The following is a 26,974-nucleotide window of genomic DNA, read 5'->3' as shown; positions in this document are numbered from 1 at the left end:
CTTAACAACTGCACTGATTCATGGCAAAAAATTTCATAAAAATCAGGCATGACTCATTTCACCCTCACTTAACAATGAAAAGTCTAGTCCTATCTGGTTGTAAGTTGAGAACTATCTTCAGCGAACAATTAAAATTTATTTAACAACATATCAGAAATATTAGAGGATGTAAATTGTCTAATGAGATTCACCAACAGAATTATCTATAGTTTGGACAAAGTTTTGAATAAAAGGCCACCAAGTGATTGGTGTGATATTGGCTATATTGATTACCCAAAATTGTTCCATTAATTAATTTAATCAACGTACCATCTTAACAAACCTACCATGCCAAGAAAAAAATCCAATGCCAAACCACAACCTAAAGAGAAAGTAATCCCCACCAATGAACCACAAGACTCCTGCACATGCCTTAAATACTACAAAACTCTTAAAGGATAATGAAAACTCCATCAAATGTTCTCTATGTAACAAATACGCTCATCATGACTGCTTGGGATTACCCAAGCAAATGATTCAATACCTAGAATCATCCAATGAGTTTCCATATCTCTGCAAATCATGCAGACCCAAACTGGATCTGTTTGAAAGAGTTGATACCATAGAAACACGAATAACATCCCTTGACACCATAGTAGCATCCCTGGACACCTTAAAAGAAAGATTATCCAACCTTGAAAAAAAAGACACAACGCAAAAACCTGAACATCCAATAGCTACAAACCACATCTCGACCCAACAACCACAACCCAATCCACAACCCAATCCACAAAAAACATAAGCCAGACAAATAATGATATCCCAATCCTTATCAGAGAAGCTGTTGAGCGTGAACAGAAACGTCCAAACGCCATCTTATTTGGTCCAGAGGACATCAATGATAATGATGACATCACAACTGTCCGAAACATCATCAGTGATTATCAAGCATCAACCATCTCCCCTGATGAAATACTTTACGTTTGCTTGATTCATTTTTGCAAATGACCCTGCAGAAGCATGGGGCCACAGAGCCGTCTCTGTTTTTGAGCTCTCAGCCAATGTGGATTTAGATGGCTCTGTGGCCCCATGCTTCTGCAGGGTCATTTGCAAAAATGAATCAAACAAACGTAAATTCATTTACACTATAAATTCACTCGCCAAAACCAACACCAACCATAAGAACCACCGTTGTCTCCCTGACCTAACCATACAGCAACGTGCCTACTCTCATGTACTCCGCACTGAACTCAAAAAACGTCTAGACAATGGAGAGAAGGACCTGTACATTGACTACCATGCTGACCGTATCAAAAGTAAGTCACACAATCCGCAACTCAGCTTTAACCTTCAACCACAACCCTACCTCAACCAATCCACCATCACCCAAGACTAGGCATGCATACCCCTAATTACCTCAATTCCAACTACTGCTGGCCTTAAATGCAAGCTACTCAATGAAAGAAGCCTTGCAAATAAAATACCTGAATTTTTCCTCTTACTAAATATGGCTAAATTCGACATCATATTTGTCTGTGAAACATGGCTCAACGCATCTCTCCCTAACTCCATTACCACAAAAAAACATCTAAAAAACATCCAAGTTACCCAGGAGCTTGCTCTTCCTGAGACCATCATGTGTGAACTATCCTTAAATATCACATTTCGATTCTTACTATGTTACAGAGCACCTGATTATGACATCGAACATGTAAACAAGCTAAATACACGACTAACATGGGCAGCATCCTGCCTACACACTTTTATCTTTCTTGGTGACTTCAATCTACCTCATATTGACTGGACCCTAAATGAATGTACAACTGAACCCATACATGCAACCTTCTACAATGCTGTTACAAATCTGGGACTGGAACAACTAGTAACCAACAACACTAGACTAAACAACTGCCTCGATCTCATCTTCTGCAATAGTTTGAATTTAATTTATGGAATACAAACTAAAGAACCCTTTTCCTGCAGTGACCACAATATGATTGACTTTTTTTTTTAAACAAGTTTTATTAATTCTTCAAAACATACAATACATACATATACAAAAACACAAAACATAAAAGCATAAAAAATCTCTTTTCTGAAAGTTGCTTAGTCCCGGGTTATAACTCTTGGTACAGACACAAATTCAAATTCATATTCCTTTTATATGCCATTTCATATCTTATTAACATTTTCAATTTTCAATATAACTTCTCCTCTCTTTTAAATTTTCTCAATTTTATTTTATTTATCTCCTCTCAATTCAGATCATAATATTTATTATTCTTTGTCTGTTCTATTTCCAGCCATCCATTTATTTTTCTTCTTTAAAAAAGAAGAAAAAACTTCTCCTGTACACTATATGGAGTATGATGCCTTTATCTCTCTCCCCTATATTTATAATACTTAATATAAAACACATAACTTACATTGGGATTCTGTCTGGTACATTCTAAAATTATACTATGTTATCAAAAATGATACAAATCTATTCATTAGTATTGATATACATTTATATCTTGAACGTTTAACACATTACTTTTCAATTAAATCACATACTTTTATGGGAGCCCTATTTTCCATAATTATTCTCCCCCCCCCACATCACATATTATAGCTCATTATTTCATTACAATGTTCCTCCTTCTTCTACTTCAAATCTCTCATTTCACAAAAAAATTCGCTAATATATCATATTCTGATCATTAATATTAACAATAATTTATATCTTAAACATTTTATCCATTTCAATTAAATATCATGCCTTTGTGGGAACAATTATGCTTTCCAAAAATTATTACCCCCCCCCCCCCCAGATCACAATCTTAAATCATATTTCATTGCAGTACTCCTTTTTTCTTAACAAAAATTTCACTAGTTTATGTTAAATATTTTATCACATTTTAAATTACATATTATTTCCAATTTTCTATGGTTATTTCTAAATACAAATATAAAAATACAGTCTTATGTACATTTCTAGAATCCCTTTATCAATAAAGTTTATCCATTATCTCTAAAAAACTTTTGCTTCTTAACATCTTGCTCCCCACCATTAGGGCTTCTCATTCCTTCCTTTCTCCCTTGCTTCTTCTTCTCCTTGTCCTCTTTAACCCCTTGTCTCTCCACCTCCCTTTTATTCTGTTTTCCCCCTTTCTGTTGTTTCCTAACATAATGTCCCTTTTCACCTTATTCTTCTCTTTTTGGGTTGTTTTTCCAGATCTTAGAGTCCTCTTTCCCTTTTTCTCTTTCTTTTTCCCTTCTCCAACCAAAGTCATTTGTTCATCAAAGATGGCTTCTTCTTTGTCCCCTTCATCCTGTTGTTCATTCTGCTTCACATAAGTATAAACCGCCATTTCTAAAAATTGAAAAATAGTGCCAAGACCATCTTTCCCTTCTTGTTTTTCTTTTTCATATTTTTGATATACAAGTTTCAATCCATCCACAAGTAATGCCATTGTGTAGAGAAAAAGTTTTTCCAGACAACCACCCAGATGTTTTTATCAGAAATAATTCTCAAAAGTTCCAAAATCACCAAACAATCCAAACAGGCTGTTTCTTTTAAATACCTTCTTCTTCTTCACTTTCTCTTTCTGGAGTTAAAGTTTAATCACAAAGTTCCCTTTCAAATATATTTTTTGGAAGTCTTATTGATGTTTAGTAACTCTTTAAAATTCTAGGCAATCTTCTCCTTATTTTCAAATTTTGCTCCAATTTTTTCCCCTCTCCCTTCCCACTCACAGCCAAAAGGATTTTTTCCCTCCGCTGTCACTTTAAGAAGGAGAGTGGAACAAAGAAAGAACTTTCCCTTTTAAAATATTCGCAACTTGTAACTCTCACTAGAGACAATACATACTTAGCAGCCTTCAAGTTTCCAGGTCACTTTCTCTTGTCTTGTCCCGGTTAGAAGCAACTTTCACTATTCTTCTGACTTTCTCCCTCCTGCACCTGCTTGTCCGGCTGCAGATTTCTTCGTGGCAGCCATTGCTGACCGCCGTTCCTCTGCCTCGGGAAAAGGGGGTTTAGCCGGCTGGGGAGGGGGTCTGCGACACCCCCAAACCCCTTTCCGGATCCCCCCTGTCTTCAGCTGCCTCTATGGAGCAGCTATATCCCCTGATCCAAACGGATCGGGGGAACCTTGGTGGCGAACGCAGCAGGAATCGCGCGGTATCGCGAATCCCTGCCACCGCCGAAAGCTTGCAAACCGGAAGTCCATGATTGACTTTTGTCTCAACATACGCCCACACAAAAATCATCACAATGATGTAATCCCCAATTATAACTTCAAAAAAGGCAACTATGATCTTATAGACAACGATCTCTCATCCCTGGATTGGCAATCTCTATTCACTGGATGCAATACTGTTGAAGACCATTACAACATATTTTTACTTGAAGTCAAAAGAGTCATCAAACTATATGTACCAACAACAACTCCAAAAAAAACAGATTACCCATAACAATAAGGAAACTTCAATCCAAAAAGAGATCACTCTGGCGGAAAAACAAATCTGGTCACATTGCCAATTTCAAAAGCCGATACAAAAATTTATGCCACCAGATAAAGACTGAATGCACCAATTATCACATTAAACAAGAGGAAAACCTTCTATGCACCAATTCCACCCACACTTTTTACAATTTTGTAAACAACAAACTAAAAGACTCAAGGTCCATCCCACCCCTGATAGGACCTAATGGTAAAGACTGCAACTACGACACCATTAAAGCCAACATCTTTAACAGATTCTTCGGCTCAGTATTTGTAAACAGCAATGGATCATGCCCAGTATTTCCTAACCGAACCACAGACAACTACAATGATCTAATACATATCGATTTTACAGAAGACAATGTTGAAAAAGCACTACGCAATCTAAAACCATCTCTATATATTGGACCGGATGGAATATGTGCCTACTTCTTAAAAAAGATACCCACTGCCATAGCCGAACCTCTAAGCATAATCTTTCAGGACCAGCTCCTTCCCTAACCTATGGTAACAAGCCACGGTCATCCCCATCTTCAAAAAGGGAGACCCCAGCCTAGTTGAAAATTACAGACCAATCTCCTTATGCTGCGTCACCTGTAAAGTCATGGAATCAATTATTAACCAATCCATTATTCTCAACTTAGAGACAAACAACCTACTCTCCAATAAACAATTTGGTTTCAGGAAAAAACTATCCTGTAATCTGCAACTCTTACACTGAAAAAGCATATGGACTACACAATTCGATCAGGGCAAAACAATAGACGCAATCTACATAGACTTCTGTAAATGATTCAGTGGTACAAGACAAACTACTCCTAAAACTAAAATCTTATGGTATCTCTGGACAACTGAATAACTGGATAGAAGCATTCCTGTCAAACAGACAACAAATGGTCAAAATTGGGAGTGTCCTATCAAATTCTGTACCTGTCAATAGTGGTGTCCCCCAAGGCAGTGTTCTAGGACCAACTTTCTTCATACTCTACATAAATGACCTCTGTGATCATATTAAGAGCAACTGCATTCTTTTCGCTGATGATGTAAAGCTGTTCAATACCACAAACAATATTTCTACCCTTCAAAAAGATCTTGACTATGTAGTAGAATGGTCAAACAAATGGCAACTTCAAATCTCAACAAATAAATGCTCTGTCTTACATATTGGCAAAAAAAATCAGAAAATAAAATACAAGCTGAATAGTCAAGATCTTGTTGATGACCCAAGCTCTGTAAAGGACCTTGGAATACTCATCTCTAATGATCTAAGTGCTAGAGCCCACTGTAACTACATAGCCAAAAAGGCATTAAGAGTTGTTAACCTAATCCTACGTAGCTTTTTCTCTGGTAATATCACACTACTAACTAGAGCATACAAAACATTTGCTAGACCAATACTCGAATACAGCTCATCAGTCTGGAACCCACATTACGTATCTGATATTAACACAGTTGAGAAAGTCCAGAAATATTTCACAAGAAGAGTTCTCCACTCCTCTACTCATTGTAGAATACCTTATGCCACCAGACTTGAAATTCTAGACCTAGAAAACCTTGAATTACGCCGTCTTCGGTCTGATCTAAGTATGGTATATAAAATAATACATTGCAATGTCCTACCTGTCAATGAATACTTCAGCTTCAACCATAACAATACAAGAGCAAATAATAGATACAAACTCAAGGTTAACTGCACCAAACTTGATTGCAGGAAATATGACTTCAATAACAGAGTGGTCAATGTCTGGAATACTCTACCTGACTCTGTAGTTTCTTCCCCAAACCCCAAAAACTTTAACCTTAGACTGTCTACTATTGACCTCACCCCTTTCCTAAGAGGTCTGTAGCGCACCAACGTGCCTACCGTCCCTGTCCTATTGTTTCTTTTATTTTTCTTATATGTACCCATTTCATGTATTCATAACTATGTATATACTTATATCTATTATCTTGTAAGTGATTGACAAATCAAAATAAAAATAATAATAAATTTGAGCCTTTTGAGACCCCTTTTTTTCCTCCTATCCAACTGAAAGCAACTTCTCTGTCTTACTTGTCTCTGTACGATGTCTTTGGGCGATGCTCATCTCTGTTACAAAGCTGAAGAGCCAGCGCTGTCCAAAGACATCTCCGTGGTCATGTGGTCATGGCTAAACGCCGAAGGTGCACAGAACGCTGTTACCTTCCCACCAGAGTGATCCCTATTTTTCTACTTGCATTTTTACATGCTTTCGAACTGTTAGGTTGGCAGAAGCTAGGACAAGTAACAGGAGTTCACTCCGTTATGCGGTGCTAGGGATTTGAACTGCCAAATTGTCAACCTTTCTGATTGACAAGTTCAGCGTCTTAGCCACCAAGTCCCTCCTCTTTACTTTCTGTTAAAAAACATAAACTGTAATTACTTCATTTGGCCATTAGAGGATGCTATTCAATATGGTGAAAAAATGAAAACTCTTTTGAGATGGAATTTTTTAATTTAAAAATTGTTACAATTCTTAGAAGGTAAGTTTGAGAGAATTGAAATGCTATTGAGATAAAAATTGGATAAGATTCACATGGAACACCAAGACATTAAAGTTAACATTAAAATGAAACATTAGGAAAAACATTTTATAAATACATATTATGTTTTAAATGACTTTGTATGCCAAAAGAAAAAAATTAATGAATGGAATGAGGAAAATGAAAATTAAAGGCTTATATTAGTGAAGTAATATAATGTGTAGAGATGAAACAACTATAAAAGTTAGTAAAGAAAAGAATGGATTTGGAAAAATGAATAGGCATTGAAATTACATCTGAGTCAGTTTGACAATAGGCATCCATTAATAACATATAAGAAGATTAAAAATTAAAGTGAATTAACAGTGAGTAGAACAGCAAAGGAAAGCAATTACAATCTTCCATATTACCAGCTTCTGCTCCCTCCAGCTGACCAAAGTGAAGCTCCCAAAAAACTGCAAACAGCCAGTGACTTGCCCTTTTTTTCTTACACAGGATTCAGCTTACGCAGATGAGTAGACTTCTTAAATCTTTTTGAAATAAACATTATCAGAATAATTTTAGAATAGAATAGAATAACAGAGTTGGAAGGGACCTTGGAGGTCTTCAACCCCCTGCTTAGGCAGGAAACCCTGCACCATTTCAGACAAATGGTTATCCAATCTCTTCTTAAAAACTTCCAGTGTTGGAGCATTTACAACTTCTGGGGGCAAGTTGTTCCACTGATTAATTGTTCTAACTGTCAGGAAATTTCTCCCTTGTTGTGGGTTTGAGTCTTATTCTTTTACCCATTTCATGTATTCACAACTATGTATACACTTATACTTATTATCTTGTAAACAATTGGCAAATCAAATAAATAAATAAATAAATAAATAAATAAATAAATAAATAAATAAATAAATGCTGTGATCCTGAACACAGGTATTTGAACAAAGTACTGCTGACAAAAAAAAAAAACAAATTCCAAAAACATATTCATACCAAACCTTTTCAACCAAAACTGAAAGAGTACATTCTCTCTCATAGGCAAACTTAATCTTGGATCAAAGAATGTGAGTTCTGTATACTTGCTGCAGTCCTATCAGATATCTTATTTCACTTATCTTATTTCACAGTGCTCTGTAATCATGGGGTAGATGAAACATTCAAAGAATTGTTGAAGTTTTTTTTTTTTTTTTGCTTATTGTGACCTAAGTCACAGGATGAAACATTGCTGCTTCCTCCCCCACCCTGCTATCTACATTCCCTTCTCTTCTTTATTTAGAGCTGCTCCTATTTTCTCATTAGCAAAATACAAGTCACAAAGTATAGCACAATTGCTCTTTGCACATCCTGTCTCTTACCAGATTAGACCCACAGGAATATGATTACAGGAACTCCTTGTTAGAAACACAACTTCTAAACTGATGTTTTAATGCTTCAATAAAAGAGGTTAAATAGACAACAATATTCACACTTCAGTCTTCTTTTCTCCTTGCCAAAAGAATATAAACACATCATATCTATACCTATAATGTACTTACAATTTCAAATGTTATACATGCATTTGAAGTTAAGGCATTCTCCATCTGCATTCTCCAGATGCAATACAAAAAGAAAGGAAAGGAAAGGAAAGGAAAGGAAAGGAAAGGAAAGGAAAGGAAAAGAAAGGAAAGGAAAGGAAAGGAAAGGAAAGGAAAGGAAAGGAAAGGAAAGGAAAGGAAAGGAAAGGAAAGGAAAGGAAATTAAAGGAAAGGAAAAGAAAGGAAAGGAAAAGAAAGGAAAGGAAAGGAAAGGAAAAGAAAAGAAAGGAAAGGAAAGGAAAGGAAAGGAAGGAAAGAAAGGAAAGGAAAGGAAAGGAAAGGAAAGGAAAGGAAAGGAAAGGAAAGGAAAGGAAAGGAAAGGAAAGGAAAGGAAAGGAAAGGAAAAGACCGCATAAAAGGAATTGCTCATTCCCTAATTAAAAGTCTTCAACCACTCTTCACAGAAATTAGTTTCTAGACTCCTGATTTGTTGCCACAAGGAAACATCTGATTATCCTATTAGCAAAATTTCATCTCTTATACGCAAAGGTATCAATTCTCCAAGGAATGGCTTCTTTGATCAAGGTTTAAGTATTCTTAACTTCTAACCCCAAAATTAAAGGTATTGCAAGAACCGCATGCTGGTGAGGACTGAGTAGTTGACATCTGAAATGGAATTCTGATTGCTGGAGGGAAACTTACAATCAAAAGGAAGGGAAACGCTGTAGGAAGGTGGGATATCCACAAACACACACTAATCAGTTTCTGTTTATGAGCTGTAACAGAAGCTAATTCTGCTACTCTGCATGGCACAGCCAAGGGATAAGCTTATTAAGGTGGTTCTGTTGATGGCTTTTAGACCTGACTAAGCATATAGCAACACTCTGAAAACTGTTTGCCAGAACACTATTGGGATTATTATTATTTTTTGAAAATTTTATTTGGGTTTTCACAAAAAAAAAAACATAATATAAATAAAACATCTTTTTTTGAAAATAGCATGGTCCGAGGTTACACTTCTTCATACAGACACAAACTCAATTTCATGCTCATTTTTGTGTTCTATTCCATATCTTATTACTGTTTTACATTTTCTACATAGTTTTTTCCCCTCTTAATTTTCTCAACTTTATTTTGATTATCTCAACTCAATTCAAATCATTATATTTATACTTTTGTCTGTCCTGTTTCAATTTCATATTATCTTTTCTCATTAAACAAATTTTCTCCTGTAGTTACTAATTGGAGTATGACACCTTTATATCTTTTAATTTTATCCATTCAACTCTTATTTAAGCTTCAATGTATACCTTTAAGATTATAACATTCAATATAATACATAACTTCCAATCGAATTCTGCTTGGTACATTCTAAAAATGCTCACTATATTCTTAAAAAGATTATATATATATATATATATATATATATATATATATATATATATATATATATATATATATATATATATATGTTTTCTTAAGTTTTCAGCGGTACTTACATGTATGGTGTTGAAATTGGTTGGTTATTTCCCGTCATTGTAGTTCTTTTAAGTTGTAGCTTAGCATTCAGCAGAATCTCATCTGCCATCATCAGGCTTCTGTATTGTGTCGTCTGGCGGACACAATACAGAAGCCTGATGATGGCAGATGAGATTCTGCTGAAACGTTGCTACAACTTTAAAAGAACTACAATGACGGGGAAAATACCTTAACCAAGTCAACACCATATATATATATATATATATATATATATATATATATATATATATATATATATATATATATATATATCACTCATTCCATTCCAATTCAATTCTATATTCTTAAAAAACATCTTTAACATTTCTTTTCAATTAAATATCCTACTTCCTTGGGAACACTTATAAACTTTCCATAATTAATTTTTTTCCATATTTCTCTTCACTTATATTTTATAAATCATTAATAATAATTAAAATGTTCCCATCCTTTCCTAATTTAATTCTCTCATTCACTTTATTTCATGTGTTTAACAAACATTCCACTAGATTACAATAAATATTTTATCCATCATCTTAAGCATATTTTCAAAGATTATTTCTATTTATAATTTTTGAGGTAATTCCCCGTTAGGAGAATGAGCGCATACAGGGAGACATAGTGAGAGAAGTGTGTGAATAATACACACACAACACACAGATACACTGTACAGTTAATATAGGTTTTTACTTTCAATAAACGTTTAAGCACAGTCCAAACAAGCAGTCCAAAGTCATTCACAGGTAAGATTAGTCAGTTTTTAGTCCAGGGATAATCCAATAACAAAGTCCAGTGTCAAAAACAGTTCAGTATCAGACTTACATCAATGATCAGTAACAGTCAACTTTCTCCAATAGAAGGAAACAGAAATTCACTCACACTTTCTTCTGAGACTTCCTGAGACTAAACAATCCAGGTTTCTGGCTCCATCTTATGGCCGTTTGAGAAACCACACCCAATTACACTTTTTGCATGCTCTTAAAGATACAGTATTAAAATGTCTATCTTGGTTTATATATTTCCATCCAAAATAGCTGTTAGGTGACTCATATTCCTAACAGTAATATAACAATACTATCTTATGTACCTTTGCAGAATCCCTTTTACAATTAAGTTTTTACCCATTATCTCTAAACAGGCTTATACTTTCAATTCTTATACCTTTGCCCTGTTTCTCTATATCTTGTTTCTGTCCTTTATAACTTCTTTTCCTTTCCTTCTTCCCTCTCTTCTTCTCCCTCCCCTTTTTACCCCCTTGTCTCTCTACTTCTAATTCTCTCTTCTGTAATCTCTTCTGTTGCTTTCTAATATTATACTTATTTTTCAAACTATTATTTTTTTTGGTTGTTTTTTCAAATCTTAAACTTTTCATTCTCTTTCCCCCCTTTCCTTTTTTCCCCCCACATAAAATTACTTGATCATTAAAGATGGCTTCTTCTTTGTCCCAATCTTCTTGTTCTGCAAGCATTTCTTGTTGTTTCTCATAGTTCCAGATCTCCATTTCTAAGAGTTGAAATACGAACCCAAAAGAACCACTTCCTTCTTGTGCATCCTCTTCGTACTTTTTAAGTTCCATTTTCAGTTCTTCTAAAAGTAGTGCCATTTTAAACACTTTTAAACAACCACCCAATTGATTTTAGTCATTTAAATGCAATAACCAAAAATCCAGAGATCACCAAATAATCCAAATAATCCCAAGCTGTTTCTTCTTGCTTCTTTTTTCAACTTTCTCTTCCTGGGGTTCTACTATTTTGTTGCCAAGTTTCAGTTAAAATGTATCTTTTAGGAATCTTGTTAAGGTTTTAGTTCCAGGCAGTCTCCTCCATTTTTCCAGATCCTGCCCTTTTATTCTTTTTCTCTCCTTTCCTGGTTTTAAAAGCTTTTAAGTATCTAGAAGTCTTTATTATCCCTTTGACATTTTATTTTCAGCTTAAATGCCTGTTGATGTCAAAGTGGTTTTTTTTTCAATTACTTGCTTAAGTCTCTTAGCTGTCAGTATATGGAAGGGAAGAGAAAAAACAACACAAATCCTTTCCCTTCCCTCTCTCTTTCACTGCTTCAAAATCTTCTTTGGGAACAATGTTATTTTTTTTTATAGTTTAAATTCCAGGGTACCTTGTGTTGTTGCTTTTGCAGTTTAACCCGGTCAACCAAAACTTTCTCTTCTTATCTTCCTCCTGCACATTCTTTTCCAGTCGAGTTCTTCTTTGAGGTGGCCATTTCTGACCACCACTGCAACCGCCTTTGGGAAAGGGAGTAATGGCCAGCTGAGGAGGAGAGGTGCGGCTCTCCTCAACCCTGCTGGCAGTCTCCCCCCTCTTCACCACCTCTATGGGGTGGCTTAGCCCCGAAGCCAGCTGGCTCAGGGTGCTCCGGCGGCGAGCACAGATCGAAACCACGCATGATCGCGGTTTCGGTCTGTTAGTGAAGAAACTCAAAGTTTCTTCACTATTGGGAAGTTCACTATTGGGATTATTGAATATATTTGTGATAGCCTGCTTTAAAAATATATTCACATTATTATTTGTGACAGCCATATAGCATTTGAGTTGAACTACTTTCTGCATAAGAAATAAACTTAAATATCTTTAGAAACTAACATGCCTGGGTATTTCACAAATTCACACACTACAGGATTTTAAGAACATGGCACAGTAGAGTCCCCTTTGACCTGACAAACAGGATGAGAGATGCCAGAGCTTAATGTCATCTCATAATGTAATAGCTAAGGCCCCAAACTCTCTCTCCCACACCTAATGACAACTGATGGGAAAAGAATCACCATAAAATGATGCTATCAGTTCCCAATCTTCATAAGTGCTCCAGAAGAATACTATAGTCAACAGTATCATAAGTTCTGAGAACTATCAACATTCATGCTGGGACTGGCTTAGTTGGCAATGCTTATATTTTATTCAGAAAATTGTGGTTCTTGAACTTGTTATTAGCTCAATACGCATGGCACTGTGGATCTGTTTTTATTTTCTATTGGGAAAAAAGATGGTGGTCTGAAAGTGGAAGATTTTATACCAGCTATGATCAGTTAACCATTAGACCAAGGCAGCATGGAAAGATGTTGTATAAAGTTCTGGCAGGTTTTATGCTGCAAACTTACTTAAAAATTGTGTCTGTTCAGATAAAGATAAGAACAAGCCAGTTGAGGAATAATTTTTGAGTGTGTTATCTCCAATGTCAAACCCATTCAATTTCTTCCAACATATCTCAGCTGAGAGCAAAAGAGCAAGTTAGAAGTAACTGGAAGGAAGGTAAAGGAAAACTCAGCTCTGAACCAATATTAGTAAGAACTCATTGAGCCAACTTTGTGATAGTGATGAAGGTGAAAATATTTTTTCCTTTACTATTGCATGCTTTCAGTATCACTACTGGAATTTTCTCAGAGTGTTCAGGGATTTGGGGAATCAAACCCAGTGAGAAATCAAAACTTTAGCAGCTCACTGAGACATATTGGGTAAATACTTTGAAAGCAAAGTATTTGATCAAATTAATTATACTTAGATTCTGCAATTGAATGAGTAAGAGTATCCAGGACCACCTCACTTTCTTGGGATCGCCTTGTTTTTAAGGCCCATTGATGTCAATAAAGTATTTGCAAAAACTTGGTTAACCTTATGTTATGCTGCCCTTTGTTCCTCATGGTTTATTATATTTAGTAGTAGCTTACCTCAGTCACTGAAGCTATACATTTCTCCCCTGTAGAAAGATTGGTTCCAACCTCATTAAATGAAGCCATTGTGAAACAAATACATTTTATCCTCCATGTTGTTCAATACCTATATGAAATCACTGAGTAAACAATTTAGTGATTTATTAAAAAGTGTCATCAGTATCTTCAGAATATTGGTAAACCCAGCTCTGTTTCTCCTTTTATTCATATCTAGTGAGGTACAGGAATTACTAAATAAATATCAGGCAGCAGTACTGGACAAGATCTTCAAAAAGTGAAGATCAATGCAGTCAAGACAGAAATGCCTTTAATATATAGTTTCTTGATCTAAGTTAGTGATGTTCAATTTGTTCTAAAGGGTGCATGTCCCTAAAAGGATCACATTTGTAGCTTTCACTTGGATCAGTCAACTACATTAGATGTTAGATACTTTCTATGGCATGAACAGTACTTTTTATCAGCTTAGGGCTAGCTATGGCTCTACTCAAATATAGTTTTCAGACAATTCACATTAACATGGTATTTGCATTTTTAAAAGTAGTGAAAATAAAAAACATCCCAAAAATATAATGGTTAAACAATCTCTGTGTCCAGAAATCACTAATTAGGGGGGGGGGGGAGATCCGTATTACTACAGATAACAGAATAAATTAATTCAATCCTGAAGTTTATAAGATCTAAACCTATCAAAACATACTCATCATCTTTTCATTTTAAAACACAGACTATTTAGAACTAAATAATAAACTCATGCCCTGGACTCGCTCCTTAAAATCAAAACAATACATTTTTTACACTTATACCAAAAATATCCTCTATGCTCTATTCCAAACTTCTTCTTGAGATAATAAATTCCATAGCTTCAAATTGAAGTTCAATACCACATTATGTTCCCTAATTATAATATTTCTTTTATTAACATTTGTAGTAATATAAAACCAAAACAAGGCACTAGCTGGACTAGACCAGACCATAGTGGAAGAATATTCAAATTTCTTACAACAAAAAATATACAAAAACTAATGCACTTCCCTTAGTGTTGAGTGGGGATAGCCAATAAATGTAAAGTAATATTTTCTGATGAAATAATTTTATTTTTAAATCATAAATTTGCAAACATACTTCACATTTGGAAGAAGTATATTTCATGTTTCTTAACTCCTTATCACATACATCTTTAGAACACAATGGCATGGAGATGTGAGCCACTAGACAACTATAAAATCAATAGCCACTATTGTCCCAAAGGTGCTTTTCCAAGAGGCAACTGGACTTTCTGGTTTTCCTTTGAAGATGCTTTGCTTCTCATCCAAGAAACTTCTTCAGCTCTGTTGGATGAGAAGTGAAAGGTCTTCAAAGGAAAGGAAACATCTTCAAAGAAAAACCAAAAAGTCCAGTTGTCTCTTGAAAAAGCACCTTTGGGATAACCACAATCTGGATCACTGAGAATCTTCATAGACAAATAGCTACCATTATTATAAATTCATATAAAATTGATAATAGTATTTTTAAAAACTCAGATTATAGTATTGAGACATTATATCTAAGAATGATACAACCTGGAATTAGTATTCTTGTGTAAGGGAAGTAAAGCAGTCGATATATTTTGGAAAAAGCACAATTTTGTGGTAGAACATGCAGAGTTGAGTCTTTTAAAAGAACGGAAAGCGTTCTTTTAAATGCGTATCATAGATGGACAGTTTGGGAGCCTGGCTCTGCCAGTTAGGTGTGGTAAAACAGTCGTTTCCGGATTTCTGAAAACGGGAAAAACAGAATGTGTGTTTGACACAACATGCGCCTAGCAATGAACCACAAATACAGTACTGTCAGACTTTTTTGAAGGGACGAGAGCAAGAATTGGAGTGAATTATAAAAAACGCGGGGCAGCGTAATTCGAACTTTCGCAATAGTTTGACTTACCCACCGCCCTGTTTCCACGGCAACTAGTCGCAGGGAAGCCCTTACTTAAGCCTACTGTCAACCGAGGGATTCCTGATATTAGCCTTTATCGCCCGCCACCCATGCAGTTCCGCACCCTTATTCCTGGCGCCTTGGAGATTCATTCTTTGAAAGGAAGAATAAAATGGGTAGAAGTTCCCCCTGTGATGTTTCGGAACTTCTTTTCCCATCTGGATCCCAGAATCTTAGTGCTCTTCTTCTCTCTGTTTTCCGGAGTGCTGGGTAAGTAACTGGAAGGATTGGAGGGGATGAGGGAACTGCGTCGCTTAGACGGCCACTTACTCGACTGTTAGCCAGCCGGTCTCTGCTGCCTTCCCATCCTCCAAATAACGGTTGTTCCGAAAAAGGACGTCCCCGTTTCTCTTCCGTTCAAAAATAATCTTCAAAATATAATCATAGGAGAGAGTCAGTGATCACGATTACTACTTCATATAAAGATAGATAAGAGTGGAAAAGAAAAGAAAATGCACTTTATGTTCTGTGAAGCCAGTTATTAATAATAGTTCTGACCAGGCAATGGTGTGAACTCTCAGGACACCAAATGTACATTTACCAACCTTGTTGCTATCAAATGTTACTTTTGATCTCATCCCATCTTTGTTTACATTTGCTCCTACTTGTTGTAAAATGCTTCTGCCTGGAACACAAATATTTTCAAGAAAAAAATAACAAAATGGTGTATAACTTGGAGTTATTTTGGATCTGTGAATCACTGTTTAAATACCCTAAACATAATTCAGTTAAAATTGCATCTGCTGCAGTTCTGGATTCTGCACAGGCACAAAGGAGTCATTAAAATTTCAAACTTATCATATGAGGAAACTGATAGTGAAATTTTCAGTGCTTTAACACCTTCATGTTACCCTAATGCATGTCCATTTTTGGAATACTGTGCATAGTTCTCATTGCTACATTTGGAAAAAAAGTGATAGAGCTGAAAAGGGTATTCAAAATAAATGTTGAGATTCTTTCGCTCTGAAAGAGAGTGACTGATCGGATCCATGATCAATGTGTCTAAAAATCACACTTGTTGGAGAGTGGACAAGGATAATTTTTCTTTTGCCTTGTATAGAGATTACCAATGAAGCTGATTAGAAAGACATTTAGAATAAACAAAAAATACCTTTTTACACAGTATATAATTAAGCTGTAAAATTCATTGCCACAAAATGTGAGTCTGTTAATTTGAATAACTTTAAAAAGGGACAAGATGAATTCCTGGAGGGTAGGTCTATGGTCAGCATCTCTTAGTTATAAGCACCACAGAAGCATTTAAACTAAGATGAACCTTGTGCTGATTCAGGAGGGCTGTTGTAATGTTCTGATTAAACATTATCATATGTCCTGTAGCAAGATCAGGAGTAAGTTGGAAAAAAGTGCCTCATCAATTTGCAGAGATAATTTTTAAAAATGAAACTAGCCAGAGGTTATCTTCTGTCAAACTCTTTGTATTTCAGAATATTTAGCAATATTAATAGGTCTGGAGAGTGAAAACAAGAACCCATCCCCTCTGAAGTGTTCTCCATTTAGATAGATGCTGAAAGTGTTGGTCCTAGCATGGTAGTTTTACTGTCTGTGCTCTAAATTTACTTTCCTGGTTTAGAATTATGTGGGGTAAATACAGCTAGCTCAGATGAAACAAAACTTCATGGTATTCCAATTATCTTAAAGAGACATAACTTCAAGATACTCTAGGGATTGATTCAGCCACTGTAGAAAAGATTTCCTAGTCCAGGAGAGAGGGGAAGCATGAGAAAGAGACTGATAAATGCAAGTTGAGATGGAGAGTGGCTTTGGCAAGCTTTCAGGTTTCTGCTACAATACCACAGAAATCGAAGTGGTTCTTGTTTCCTGAATTTGACTGCTTCAATGGGTTTGACAGCCAACTTTACAGGGCTGACATCTGATCTGAATGAGAAAGCAAGGATGCAGAGAAGTCTGATAAACCCCAATCTTGGAATGCTTTGGAGTGCCTTTGTAATGTTTTTGGCTAAAAAAAACAACCCTTAAAAGGGGGTATTATTTGATAACTGTTATGTCCGTCGCAGGAGAGAGACTTGGAGCCAGTGACTTGGTTTCAGCTCTTTTATTAGTTCCCGGAGAACGGCTCGGTTTCAAAGGAAAAGTGGCGGCTTTTATTCCTTGGCGCGCCGCGCAAAATGGCACCGCTTGAATCTCCCGCGATTAGTTTCCACCAATCGCGGGGGATTCGCGGCGGGCCAATCAGTGCGGTTCGCTCGGCCAATCAGCTCGCCGTACGTCTTGACCAATCACCGTGCGGCATTTACAAGTATGTTAATGACCGTACAGAACACCCCTCCCCTCTTGGTATGGTCCTACGTAATGTAGTCCCGTAAGTAGGCGGGGCTTCGTGCTTGTCTACTTGACCTGCGCAGGTTAGTTGGTGCTTGGCTCCCGGCCGGTTCGGTCGGGTTCTGTGTTGCTCTCTGCCCCGTCGATGGAACCGCCTGGAAGGGTGAGCCGGGCCTTTCGTCGCAGCTCCCTCCCGGTCTACCCAGGCTGGTTGAGCTGTGGTTGTTGCCGCTCCCGCCTGGTCTTTCTGGGCTGGTTGAGCTGGCCTGGCTGCTTCTCCCTGGTGAGGCTTCGAGCTGGCTGCTTGTCGGTGAGTATTCTCGGTTTCTTTCTGGTAGGGGTTGGTTCTTGGGGTCTTCCCTCCCCTCTTGGTTTGTGTTGGGGGGGTTCCCTTCTTTTTCTGGGTGTGTGTCTGTGTCTGTTTGCGTGTCGGTTGTGTTTCCCGTGGTTGTTCTTGACCTTAATTGGTCGATGTGTCATTTCCATGCTCGTCCGTCGGTTGTTTGTAGCCGGTATGAGCGGGGACCTGTCACTTGGGTTATGGTTGCTGGTACCCAAAGTGGGTCCCCGGTAAGGTTCTTCGCGTATACTGCGTCGCCTGGTGTAAATGTTCGGTCTTTGCTTGAGGAGTTTGGGGGTTTTTCTGGGTTGTACGTGGGGTGCAGTCTGTCGAATGGGGACCTTAATTTCCTCCCCATTAACAGCTCTGCCGGGCTTTCGTTGGTTGTTGTGTTTGGGGTTATGTGTTATATAAAAAGCATTTTATTTATTTTCTCTTGTATTTCCCCGTTTTCTATCTTTTGGATTGTTTTTTTTGTAAATTGAACCATTCGTTCCGCCCTCCCATTCGCCACCGGATATGCCAGCGCTGTCAACGCGTGCCGTATCCCCCGCTCCGCTAGGAATTTTTCGAATTCCAGCGAGGTAAATTGGGGCCCGTTATCGGATACGATGACGTCTGGGAGGCCGTGGGTTGCGAACAGCTTGCTGAGTTCCTTGGTAACGGCCTCCGTGGTGGTAGTTCTCATGTTGCTTACCTCCAACCAGTTGGAGTAAGCATCTACCGTAATGAGGAAGGTGTGTCCTTTCGTGGGCCTGGCAAAATCTATGTGAATCCTGGACCATGGTCCCCTGGGGGTTTCCCATTCCAGGATTGGGGCGGCAGGGGGGCTTGGCCTGGTTTCCGGGCATCGGTTGCATGCTGCCACCCAAGCCTCGATTCGTTTGTCCATCCCTGGCCACCAGGCGTAACTTCTGGCCAAGGCTTTTGTCCTAACGATGCCTGGGTGCCCCTCATGTAACAATTCCAATACCTTTCCCTGTAATTTTTCCGGAATAACAACCCTATCCCCCCATAGTAAACAACCTTTTTGTAATGACAGTTCTGTTTGCCGGTTCCGGAATGTCCTGAATGTTTCGTCGTTGTCCTTTTCGGGCCACCCCTTCTCTACCCAATGTAACACCCGTGCCAGACGTTTGTCTTTATTAGTTTCGCGGGCAATGTCTGACGCGGTTACGGGTAGATCGGGCAGAGTCGCTATGCTAAGGGTGGCCGTCGTGGGTGCTGGGTCGGTGTCCAGGTCAGGTAACGGTGTGCGGCTCAGGGCGTCTGCATGGGTGATTGTCTTACCGGGTCGGTGTGTGAGCCGGTAGCTGTAGGCAGCAAGGAATTCGGACCACCTTGTCATTCTTGGAGATAGAATGTTCGGGGTGGCCCTGTTCCCTGCCAGGATTCCCAGCAGCGGCTTGTGGTCGGTGACGATGGTGAACGTCCGGCCGTAGATGTACTCGTGGAACCTTTTTACGGCGGCAACGATAGCCAGGGCCTCTTTGTCCAGCTGACTGTAGTTTCTTTCCGGTTTGGTGAGGGTCCTTGAAAAGAAGGCGATGGGTGCTTCTTTTCCGTCGGGGAGAGTGTGGCTGAGGACGGCGCCGACGCCGAAAGGTGATGCGTCGCATGTGACTGCTAGCGGTAGGGTCTCGTTGTATTGGATGAGGACGGCATCCGAGGTGAGCAGGTCCTTGGTTTTGTTGAAAGCGGCTTCCTCGTGTTTCCCCCAAGTCCACGGGGCCGCCTTGTCCAAAAGTCTATGCAAAGGCTCCGCCGCGGTCGCCTTCTGGGGCAGGAAAACATTATAGAAATTAAGCAGTCCTAGAAATGCCTGTAGTTCCGTTTTATTCTTCGGCCTGGGGGCTTCCTTAATTGCTCTGATTTTTTTCTCGGTTGGGTGAATTCCATGCCAATCTAAGAGGTACCCCAGGAATTCGACCCTCTTGGTATGCAATTGGCATTTTTCTTTTTTAACCTTTAGCCCCGCATTTTTGAATTTCGTTAGGACCTCCCTCAGGCGACCCTCCAGTTCTTTTTGGTTGGCTGCCGACACCAGTACGTCGTCGAAGTAGGGCACCACCCCTTTGATTCCCTGCAGGAGTCTCTCCATGAGGCTCTGGAAAATTCCTGGAGCCACGCTGACTCCAAACTTACAGCGGAAAGCCCCCCGGTGGGTTACTATGGTCTGCGCCTCGGCAGTTTCTGCGTCGACCGGCAGTTGTTGATAGGCTTGCGCCAGGTCGAGTTTCGCAAAAACCTTGCCTCCCCCCAGTGAGCGTAGGAGGTGCTGCACTACTGGAACGGAGTAGGCGCTCTGTTGTAAGGCGCAGTTTAGGGTGGCCTTATAGTCCCCGCAGATTCTCACCGACCCATCGGGCTTGACTGGGGTGACTATGGGGGTCTCCCACCGGGCGTGGTCAATTGGTTCGAGGACCCCTTGTCTGATGAGCTTGTCTATTTGCTCATCGATCTTGGGCCGGAGTGCGAAGGGTACCCGCCGTGGTTTTAGGCGTATTGGGGGAACGCTGGGGTCTAGGCTGAAGGAAATAGGGGGCCCTCGGTACTTGCCTAGGGTGCCATCGAACACTTCCTGGAAGTCACTTGCGAGTTGCTCTTCCCAATCGGCCTCCCCGATGTGATCGACGCCCGTCACTTCCATTCCGAGTGGCGCGAACCACTGCAGTCCCAAAAGGCTGGGGCGGTCTCGGTCCACGATCGTCAGGGGAAACCTTGCTGTGCACCCCTTGAAGGTTATCTCGAACTGTCCTGTTCCGACTACCGGGATGCGATTTCCCTGGTAGTCTTTGAGGATTAGTTTCTGGCTTTCCAGTCCCCTTCTTTGGATTTTGGGCACCAGGCGCTTGATTTCCCGCCATGCAACCATGGAGAGGTAGGACCCAGAGTCCACCTCCATCTTGCATGGCTCACCCTCGATGCCCACTTCCACGTATACCGTCCGGGCGTCTGTGCTGGACGAGTGGCCGATGACGACCGTCTGGTGGGTTTCCTCTCTCTGCCGGTTCTCGCCATTCCGTCGGCCCTGTCTGTCTCGGCTCCAACGATTTTTGGCTTGGCAGTCTCTGGGCCTGGGGGGGGGGTGCCGTCTCATCTCCGGTTGCTGCTGTCTCGTCGCCGGGGCTGTAGGTTTTCTTAAGCCGGCAGACTCGGGCGATGTGGCCTCTTTTATCGCAGTGCCGGCAGATCGCATCGAAAAATCGGCACTCCGATCGAGGGTGGTCACCTCCGCACCCGGCGCATTGGGGTCCTGACTTACGACTCCGCCGATCGCGCCGGTCTCGTTCCGTCTGGAGTCGATGGATGTCCTCTTCCTCGTCCGTGGTGTCGGAGGCGGAGTTGAAGTCGCCATGGTGTGTGGTGGTGGTCTCTCGGCGGCTTGCTTCGGGGCGTGTCTCGGTTGCCGTGCCTGCCTTGGTGGTTGCGGTGCGATCTCCAGCGTCTGGTCTCCACATTCGAGCCGCCGATTTCCGGGTCGCTTCGGCTGCGGTGGCTTCTGCAAGGACGTCGGCGAGGGCGATGTCGCCTTTTGCCATCAGTCGGCTTTGCAGGACTGGGTCTCTGAGCCCCAGGACAACGCGGTCTTGGAGCGCCTCGTCCATGTCCGTAAACCCACACATGCCCCCGAGATTCCGTAGGTCAGCCACGAAATCGCTGATGCTCTCGCCCGCTCTCTGGTCTGGTAGAAGTCGTGCCGCCTGATGAGGGTGGGCACGGTGGGGGCATAGTGGTTTCAGAGCAACGGCTCGAGATTGGCCCAGTCCATTGTCTTTACGTTCTCGGGTTTCGTGAGGGCTTTTGCCATCTTAAGCACTGCGGTCCCGCAGTGTGTTAGAAAGACGGCTCTTTTCTTCTGCCCGTTTGCGTCCTTTAGATTGCTACTTTCGAGGAACATCAGGAACCGGTCTGTGTACGATTCCCAATCCTCAGTAGCTGGGTTGAAAGGCGCGGGCGGTGCGATGCTGGCCATCTCGTCGGTCTCGTTTCCTCAGGACACGTGCTTGATGGGAGTTAATCTTGGCATCCCACCTTCGTCGCCAGTGTTATGTCCGTCGCAGGAGAGAGACTCGGAGCCAGTGACTTGGTTTCAGCTCTTTTATTAGTTCCCGAGATCGGCTCGGTTTCAAAGGAAAAGCGGCGGCTTTTATTCCTTGGCCGGCCGCGGCCAATGGCACCGCCTTGAATCTCCCGCGATTAGTTTCCACCAATCATGGGGGATTTGCGGCGGGCCAATCAGTGCGGCTCGCTCGGCCAATCAGCTCGCCGTGCGTCTTGACCAATCACCGTGCGGCGTTTACAAGTATGTTAATGACCGTACAGAACAATAACCAAATGTCCATCTGTGGGGCATGGTTGGCCAGGTGGAATCTATGGCTGGAGGTTCTCATTCTTCCCATAAGGTCTGCTTCTCAAGGAGACAGTGGAAATTCTTTTATCAAAAATTCCACTAGTAGTAGACTAGTATTTAAAAGTACAACCTTCATTTCAGTAATAAGTTTGATGGGAGGGTGTGTCTGTTATTTCTGAATGTTTGTTAAATTCAAACTTACATCATTCATATAAGTTTACATCGTTTGCATACTTATGGCATGACACAAATAATGGAAATTGATGGAAATAAAATATCTTTAAGTGAATATTTTAGACACAAATATCTAGGATACGGATTCTGGTACTATACTGATTTAAAAAAAAATACTGTCTTCCCTAATAGTTTTTCCTACTATTTCACATATCTATCTGAAAATTAGTTCAAGCCACATATCTATTTCCAGAGTAATTTATATTTCATTAGGCAAATAGTTATTTGCCTAGAATGACTTAGTGTAGTGTTCCCCAGGCAGGGGTTCCTCCATATACTATACACTTAAACTCACAAAATTTTCAGCAGTAGAGAAGTTTCAGCAATTCTCAGTTGTGTTGCCTTTGGATTTGGGGAGCTGATTCTCAGAGCTAAAAGGATGGCTGACCTAGCAAACTTGGTTCAAATTTGAACATGGATCTTCAACAATGAGGCCTCTATACAATAAGCTGGATACATATTTAGGCATGTGAACCAAAGCTGGTGCAAGATTTCCCTGTTTCTCCTTCTTGCACAAGCTAGAAGAATGTATGGTAAACCTCAGAAATGTTTAAATAATAATTCAGAGTTTGCATCAGTTTGCATAGCACCATCTTTAAGGTACAGGTAGGTAAAGGAGTCCATGTGAATTTTACTTCACTAATCATAGCTGACTGTATGAGGTGGTACTATGCCATTAAGCCAGTATCCAAAGACATTTGCACAGTCATGTGCCAGCATGACATCCTGCTAGGTGTGCAGTGAAACTTGGAGTGCTATTATCTTCCCATCAAAGTGGTACCTATTTATCCACTTGCATTTACATGCTTTTGAACTGCTTGGTTGGCAGGACTGTCTCTAAGAGCAGATAATTCATTATAAATTTTAATTCTTTTTTCCAAAGTCTAGAGGTATGCACAACATGATACACAGAAAATACAAGTTCAGTTTATTTTTCTTCTTCCCTTTTAATTTCCTTTTTACCATAAATATTTTTACAATATTTTACAATGAATATTGTAATTGCTGATGATTTTTTCATAGCTTGACTCATCAGTGATTGAGGTGTCTGGATATTGCTCTCTCTTTTTTGTTTCATTTTTTTCTGTTGTTTCTATAAACAATACATAATCCCAGTCCTCTCGACTGTTTGCATCAAGAAATGAGTGTCACCATTGATCAGGAGAATGAGGAAATCCGATGTTTGTATATGTTTATATGTGTATATGGGGGTGGGGAAGAGGTTGAGCAGTTTATCCAAGAAGGGAAATGAGCAGGAGATGGTTGATTTCCTAATCATTGCTTTGGTTCTTGGCAAAACCTCAACATTAGTTGCAAGAAAGTGAGAGAACTGATGTTTTTCTAGCTCCAGTGACCATCCTGTTCCAAGTGTAATAAATAGTTTAAGTAGTAAGGAACTTAAACGCATGTAAGGATGGTATAAACACATGCAAGGAGGTGGACAGGTTTATGTTTTTGGGGATGAAGGTTGATTCTCCGAGCTTGTGGGTTGGTTTCCAAATGTTTCGTTACCAGGCTAGGTAACATCTTCAGCGGAATTTAGGGGATGTCAGTATCAGTATTCTTCTGTTTATAAACGCTTTGGGTGTGGGCATGTCAAGTGAGGGTCTTGTGATGGGTCAGGAGTGAGTCATCAGTAAGAGTCTTATAATAGGGAGGTTACATCAGGTCAGGGTCATTGAGAAGTAAACTGCTGGTGGGGGCAGGAGTGGGCTTCAAAAATTTTAGCAACCGATTCTCTGTCCTGTTGCTGGGTGGGTGTGGACATGGTGGGCATGGCCTAGTCAGTATCATGGTGGGGGGCGTTTTCACCCTCCCCATGCTATGGAGACTTTCTTCAAGCCTCCAGGTGGGTGAAAACAGCCTCCATGGGCTCCAGAGGCCCTCTGGAGGCTGGAAACGGGCCCATTTCCAGCCATCTTAAACTTCCGGCAGGCCTGTTTTTTGTCCTCCCCAAGCTCCGGAAGCTCTCCTCGAGCCTCCAGGAGGACGAAAACAGCCTACCCAGGCTCCAGAGGCCCTCTGAAGGCTGGAAACGTGCCCATTTCTGGCCTTTCGAAGCCTTGGGGAAGCCCATTTTTTGCCTTCCCCTAGCCTCCGCACAGGCCCTGCACTTATCTGGGATCCAAAATGGGCCACGTGGAAACTCCTGGGACAGGTGGGATTTGCCAGTTCGCTGAACCATCCATAAAGTTAGCTACCAGTTCGGTACCAGTTTGCCCAAACAAGGGCGAACCAGTAGCAGCCCATTCCTGGGTGGAAAGGAGTTGTGTGGGTTAGTTGATGATCAGTGCTGTCTCTGGTTGGCTGTGCACTGGATTTGGATTCTGAGGGATTCATAGTCTGGTTGTAGGTCAATGTGTCTGTTGATGGAATTGCTTGTGGAATGCCAGGCTTCACTGAACTCATAAGCATGGTGGGTGATAGCATGGCCAATTATTTTTGTGTTGCTCCAATCAAACTAGTGCTGTTTTGTGTCAGTGTGGGTAGAGATTAAAGATTTGGGACCATGGCATTTAATTGCCAGTCAGGGTTCATGGATCCTGATTTTTAATTGATGTGATGTTTGTCCCACATAGAATTGGTTGCAATGGTTACAGTTGATTTTGTAGATTACATTGTTTCTTTTATCCTTCTTTATTTTGTCTTTGGTCCTGGATAATTCCTAGCGGAGTATGGCTGTGGGTTTGTGGGCTATTGCTATTCCTAAGGGTTGGAGGATTCTGGCTTTCATGAACACTGACACTGACATTCCCTAAACTCTGCTGAGATGTTACCTATCTTGGTAATGAAACATTTGGAAACTAACCCACAAGCTCAAAAAATGCATCTTCACCCTCATCTTACATTCAAGCTACAGATATTCACCACTATTGCAAGATTTAGGATATCTTTATTACGGAATGTCAAGTGTTTTATTCTTCACAAAAATAAAACTTTATCTTAACTATATCCTACTCCAAAGTCTATCACAGTCCTATTGTAATTCTTAATCTTTGTCAGTATTTCTAATATCCTATTCACAATGGGTCAAGTACATTTTCTTTATTTCTGTACATCATTCTGTTCTTTTATTTTATACATTACACGAGTATTCTTTCCTGACCCATTTTGCAATTTTTATCACTCCTCTTTCCACTTTTCTAACAGCCAAAGTAATTTCTCTATTAGATTTAAGATTATGCTCCTGCACCTAGAACACAATGGGTTCTGGAATCCTTGTTCCATCGCAATTTTTCACACAAACCTAAGAGAACTGTCTAACTGAAGTCACTTTTTATATCAGTCTCAATTATGACAATGATAAAAAATAACCTTGAGACCAATCCCTGAATTTATGATCATTGAAGGTAGCACATCTGCTGCTAAACGCCCCCTTTTTTGGCGGCGGCAGGCATTTCTTGCGTTTTTGGGGCAATCTTGCAGTTCATCTCCCATATTGTCCCTTCGGGGGGTTCTGGCCATCAGGATTGAATCCTGATCCCCTATCCAGTCCCCAGAGCACCATGGCAGCTGCAAGACACTTAAGTCTGCCTGATAATTGCGGTGCAGCCAGCACTAGGCTCGCAAGCCTCTGACCTGTCAGGGCTTGCTGCAATTCAAAGAGTCACCTGTTTTTTCAACTTTTTTCTCTGACTTGGCTTTTGAATTGCGGAACTGGGCTGAGCTCACCACTTTGGGTCGCACTAGCCTCCTGAAGTGGTGGACAGCTACTGTGGCTGTAGCAGACAGCGTAGGCTAAATAATTTTTTTTCTTTACTTTTGTTTCCCTTTCTCTCCCCCTGTCAAGTGACAGTTATTTTTGGCAGGCTCCAGATGGCCGCCGGGGAGCCGATCAAGAATTGTCAGTTCCTCAACAGGGTAGTTCCTCAATAGAGAAGGCTGTAAAGGGATCACCTAAGCCCAGGTCTGCTGGTTTGGAGGCAGCAGCTAGGATTAGAGCCAGGGCTTTAGCCCCTAAAAAACCCTCTAGGGCTGAGGATAGGCAGGCCAGGCGTAGACAAAAAGCCATAGACAAACAGTTTGACAGGGCAGTGAGAGAATCCAGGGTGGCTGAAAACAGAGCCACCTCTCAAACTTAGCCCCCACAAGATGA

General features: G+C 40.4%; 2 protein-coding genes and 1 long non-coding RNA gene across 3 annotated transcripts in view; 2 read left to right on the top strand and 1 right to left on the bottom strand.

Moving 5' to 3' along the window:
- The window catches only part of LOC148131162 (uncharacterized), a 23,890-nt gene extending 7,922 nt beyond the window's left edge, over positions 1-15,968 (bottom strand). Inside the window, exon 1 of the long non-coding RNA XR_015748516.1 lies at positions 15,920-15,968. This is a non-coding gene — a long non-coding RNA (uncharacterized LOC148131162). The remainder of the gene's footprint in view (positions 1-15,919) is intronic.
- LOC113418086 (complement receptor type 1-like) overlaps positions 1-26,974 on the top strand; it is a 160,725-nt gene that overhangs the window by 73,660 nt on the left and 60,091 nt on the right. The window lies entirely within an intron of this gene.
- LOC148131161 (complement decay-accelerating factor transmembrane isoform-like) overlaps positions 15,440-26,974 on the top strand; it is a 25,284-nt gene continuing 13,749 nt past the window's right edge. Inside the window, exon 1 of the mRNA XM_087959625.1 lies at positions 15,440-15,859. Within this exon, the coding sequence (XP_087815751.1) occupies positions 15,700-15,859 (160 nt within the window). The 5' untranslated portion in view covers positions 15,440-15,699. The remainder of the gene's footprint in view (positions 15,860-26,974) is intronic.

The sequence above is a fragment of the Notechis scutatus genome, chromosome 3 (genome assembly GCF_049901735.1).
Source record: "Notechis scutatus isolate UNSWTSFEM ecotype Mainland chromosome 3, rNotScu1.2, whole genome shotgun sequence".
Classification (NCBI taxonomy): Eukaryota; Metazoa; Chordata; class Lepidosauria; order Squamata; family Elapidae; genus Notechis; species Notechis scutatus.
This window is presented reverse-complemented; position numbering and strand designations above follow the sequence as displayed.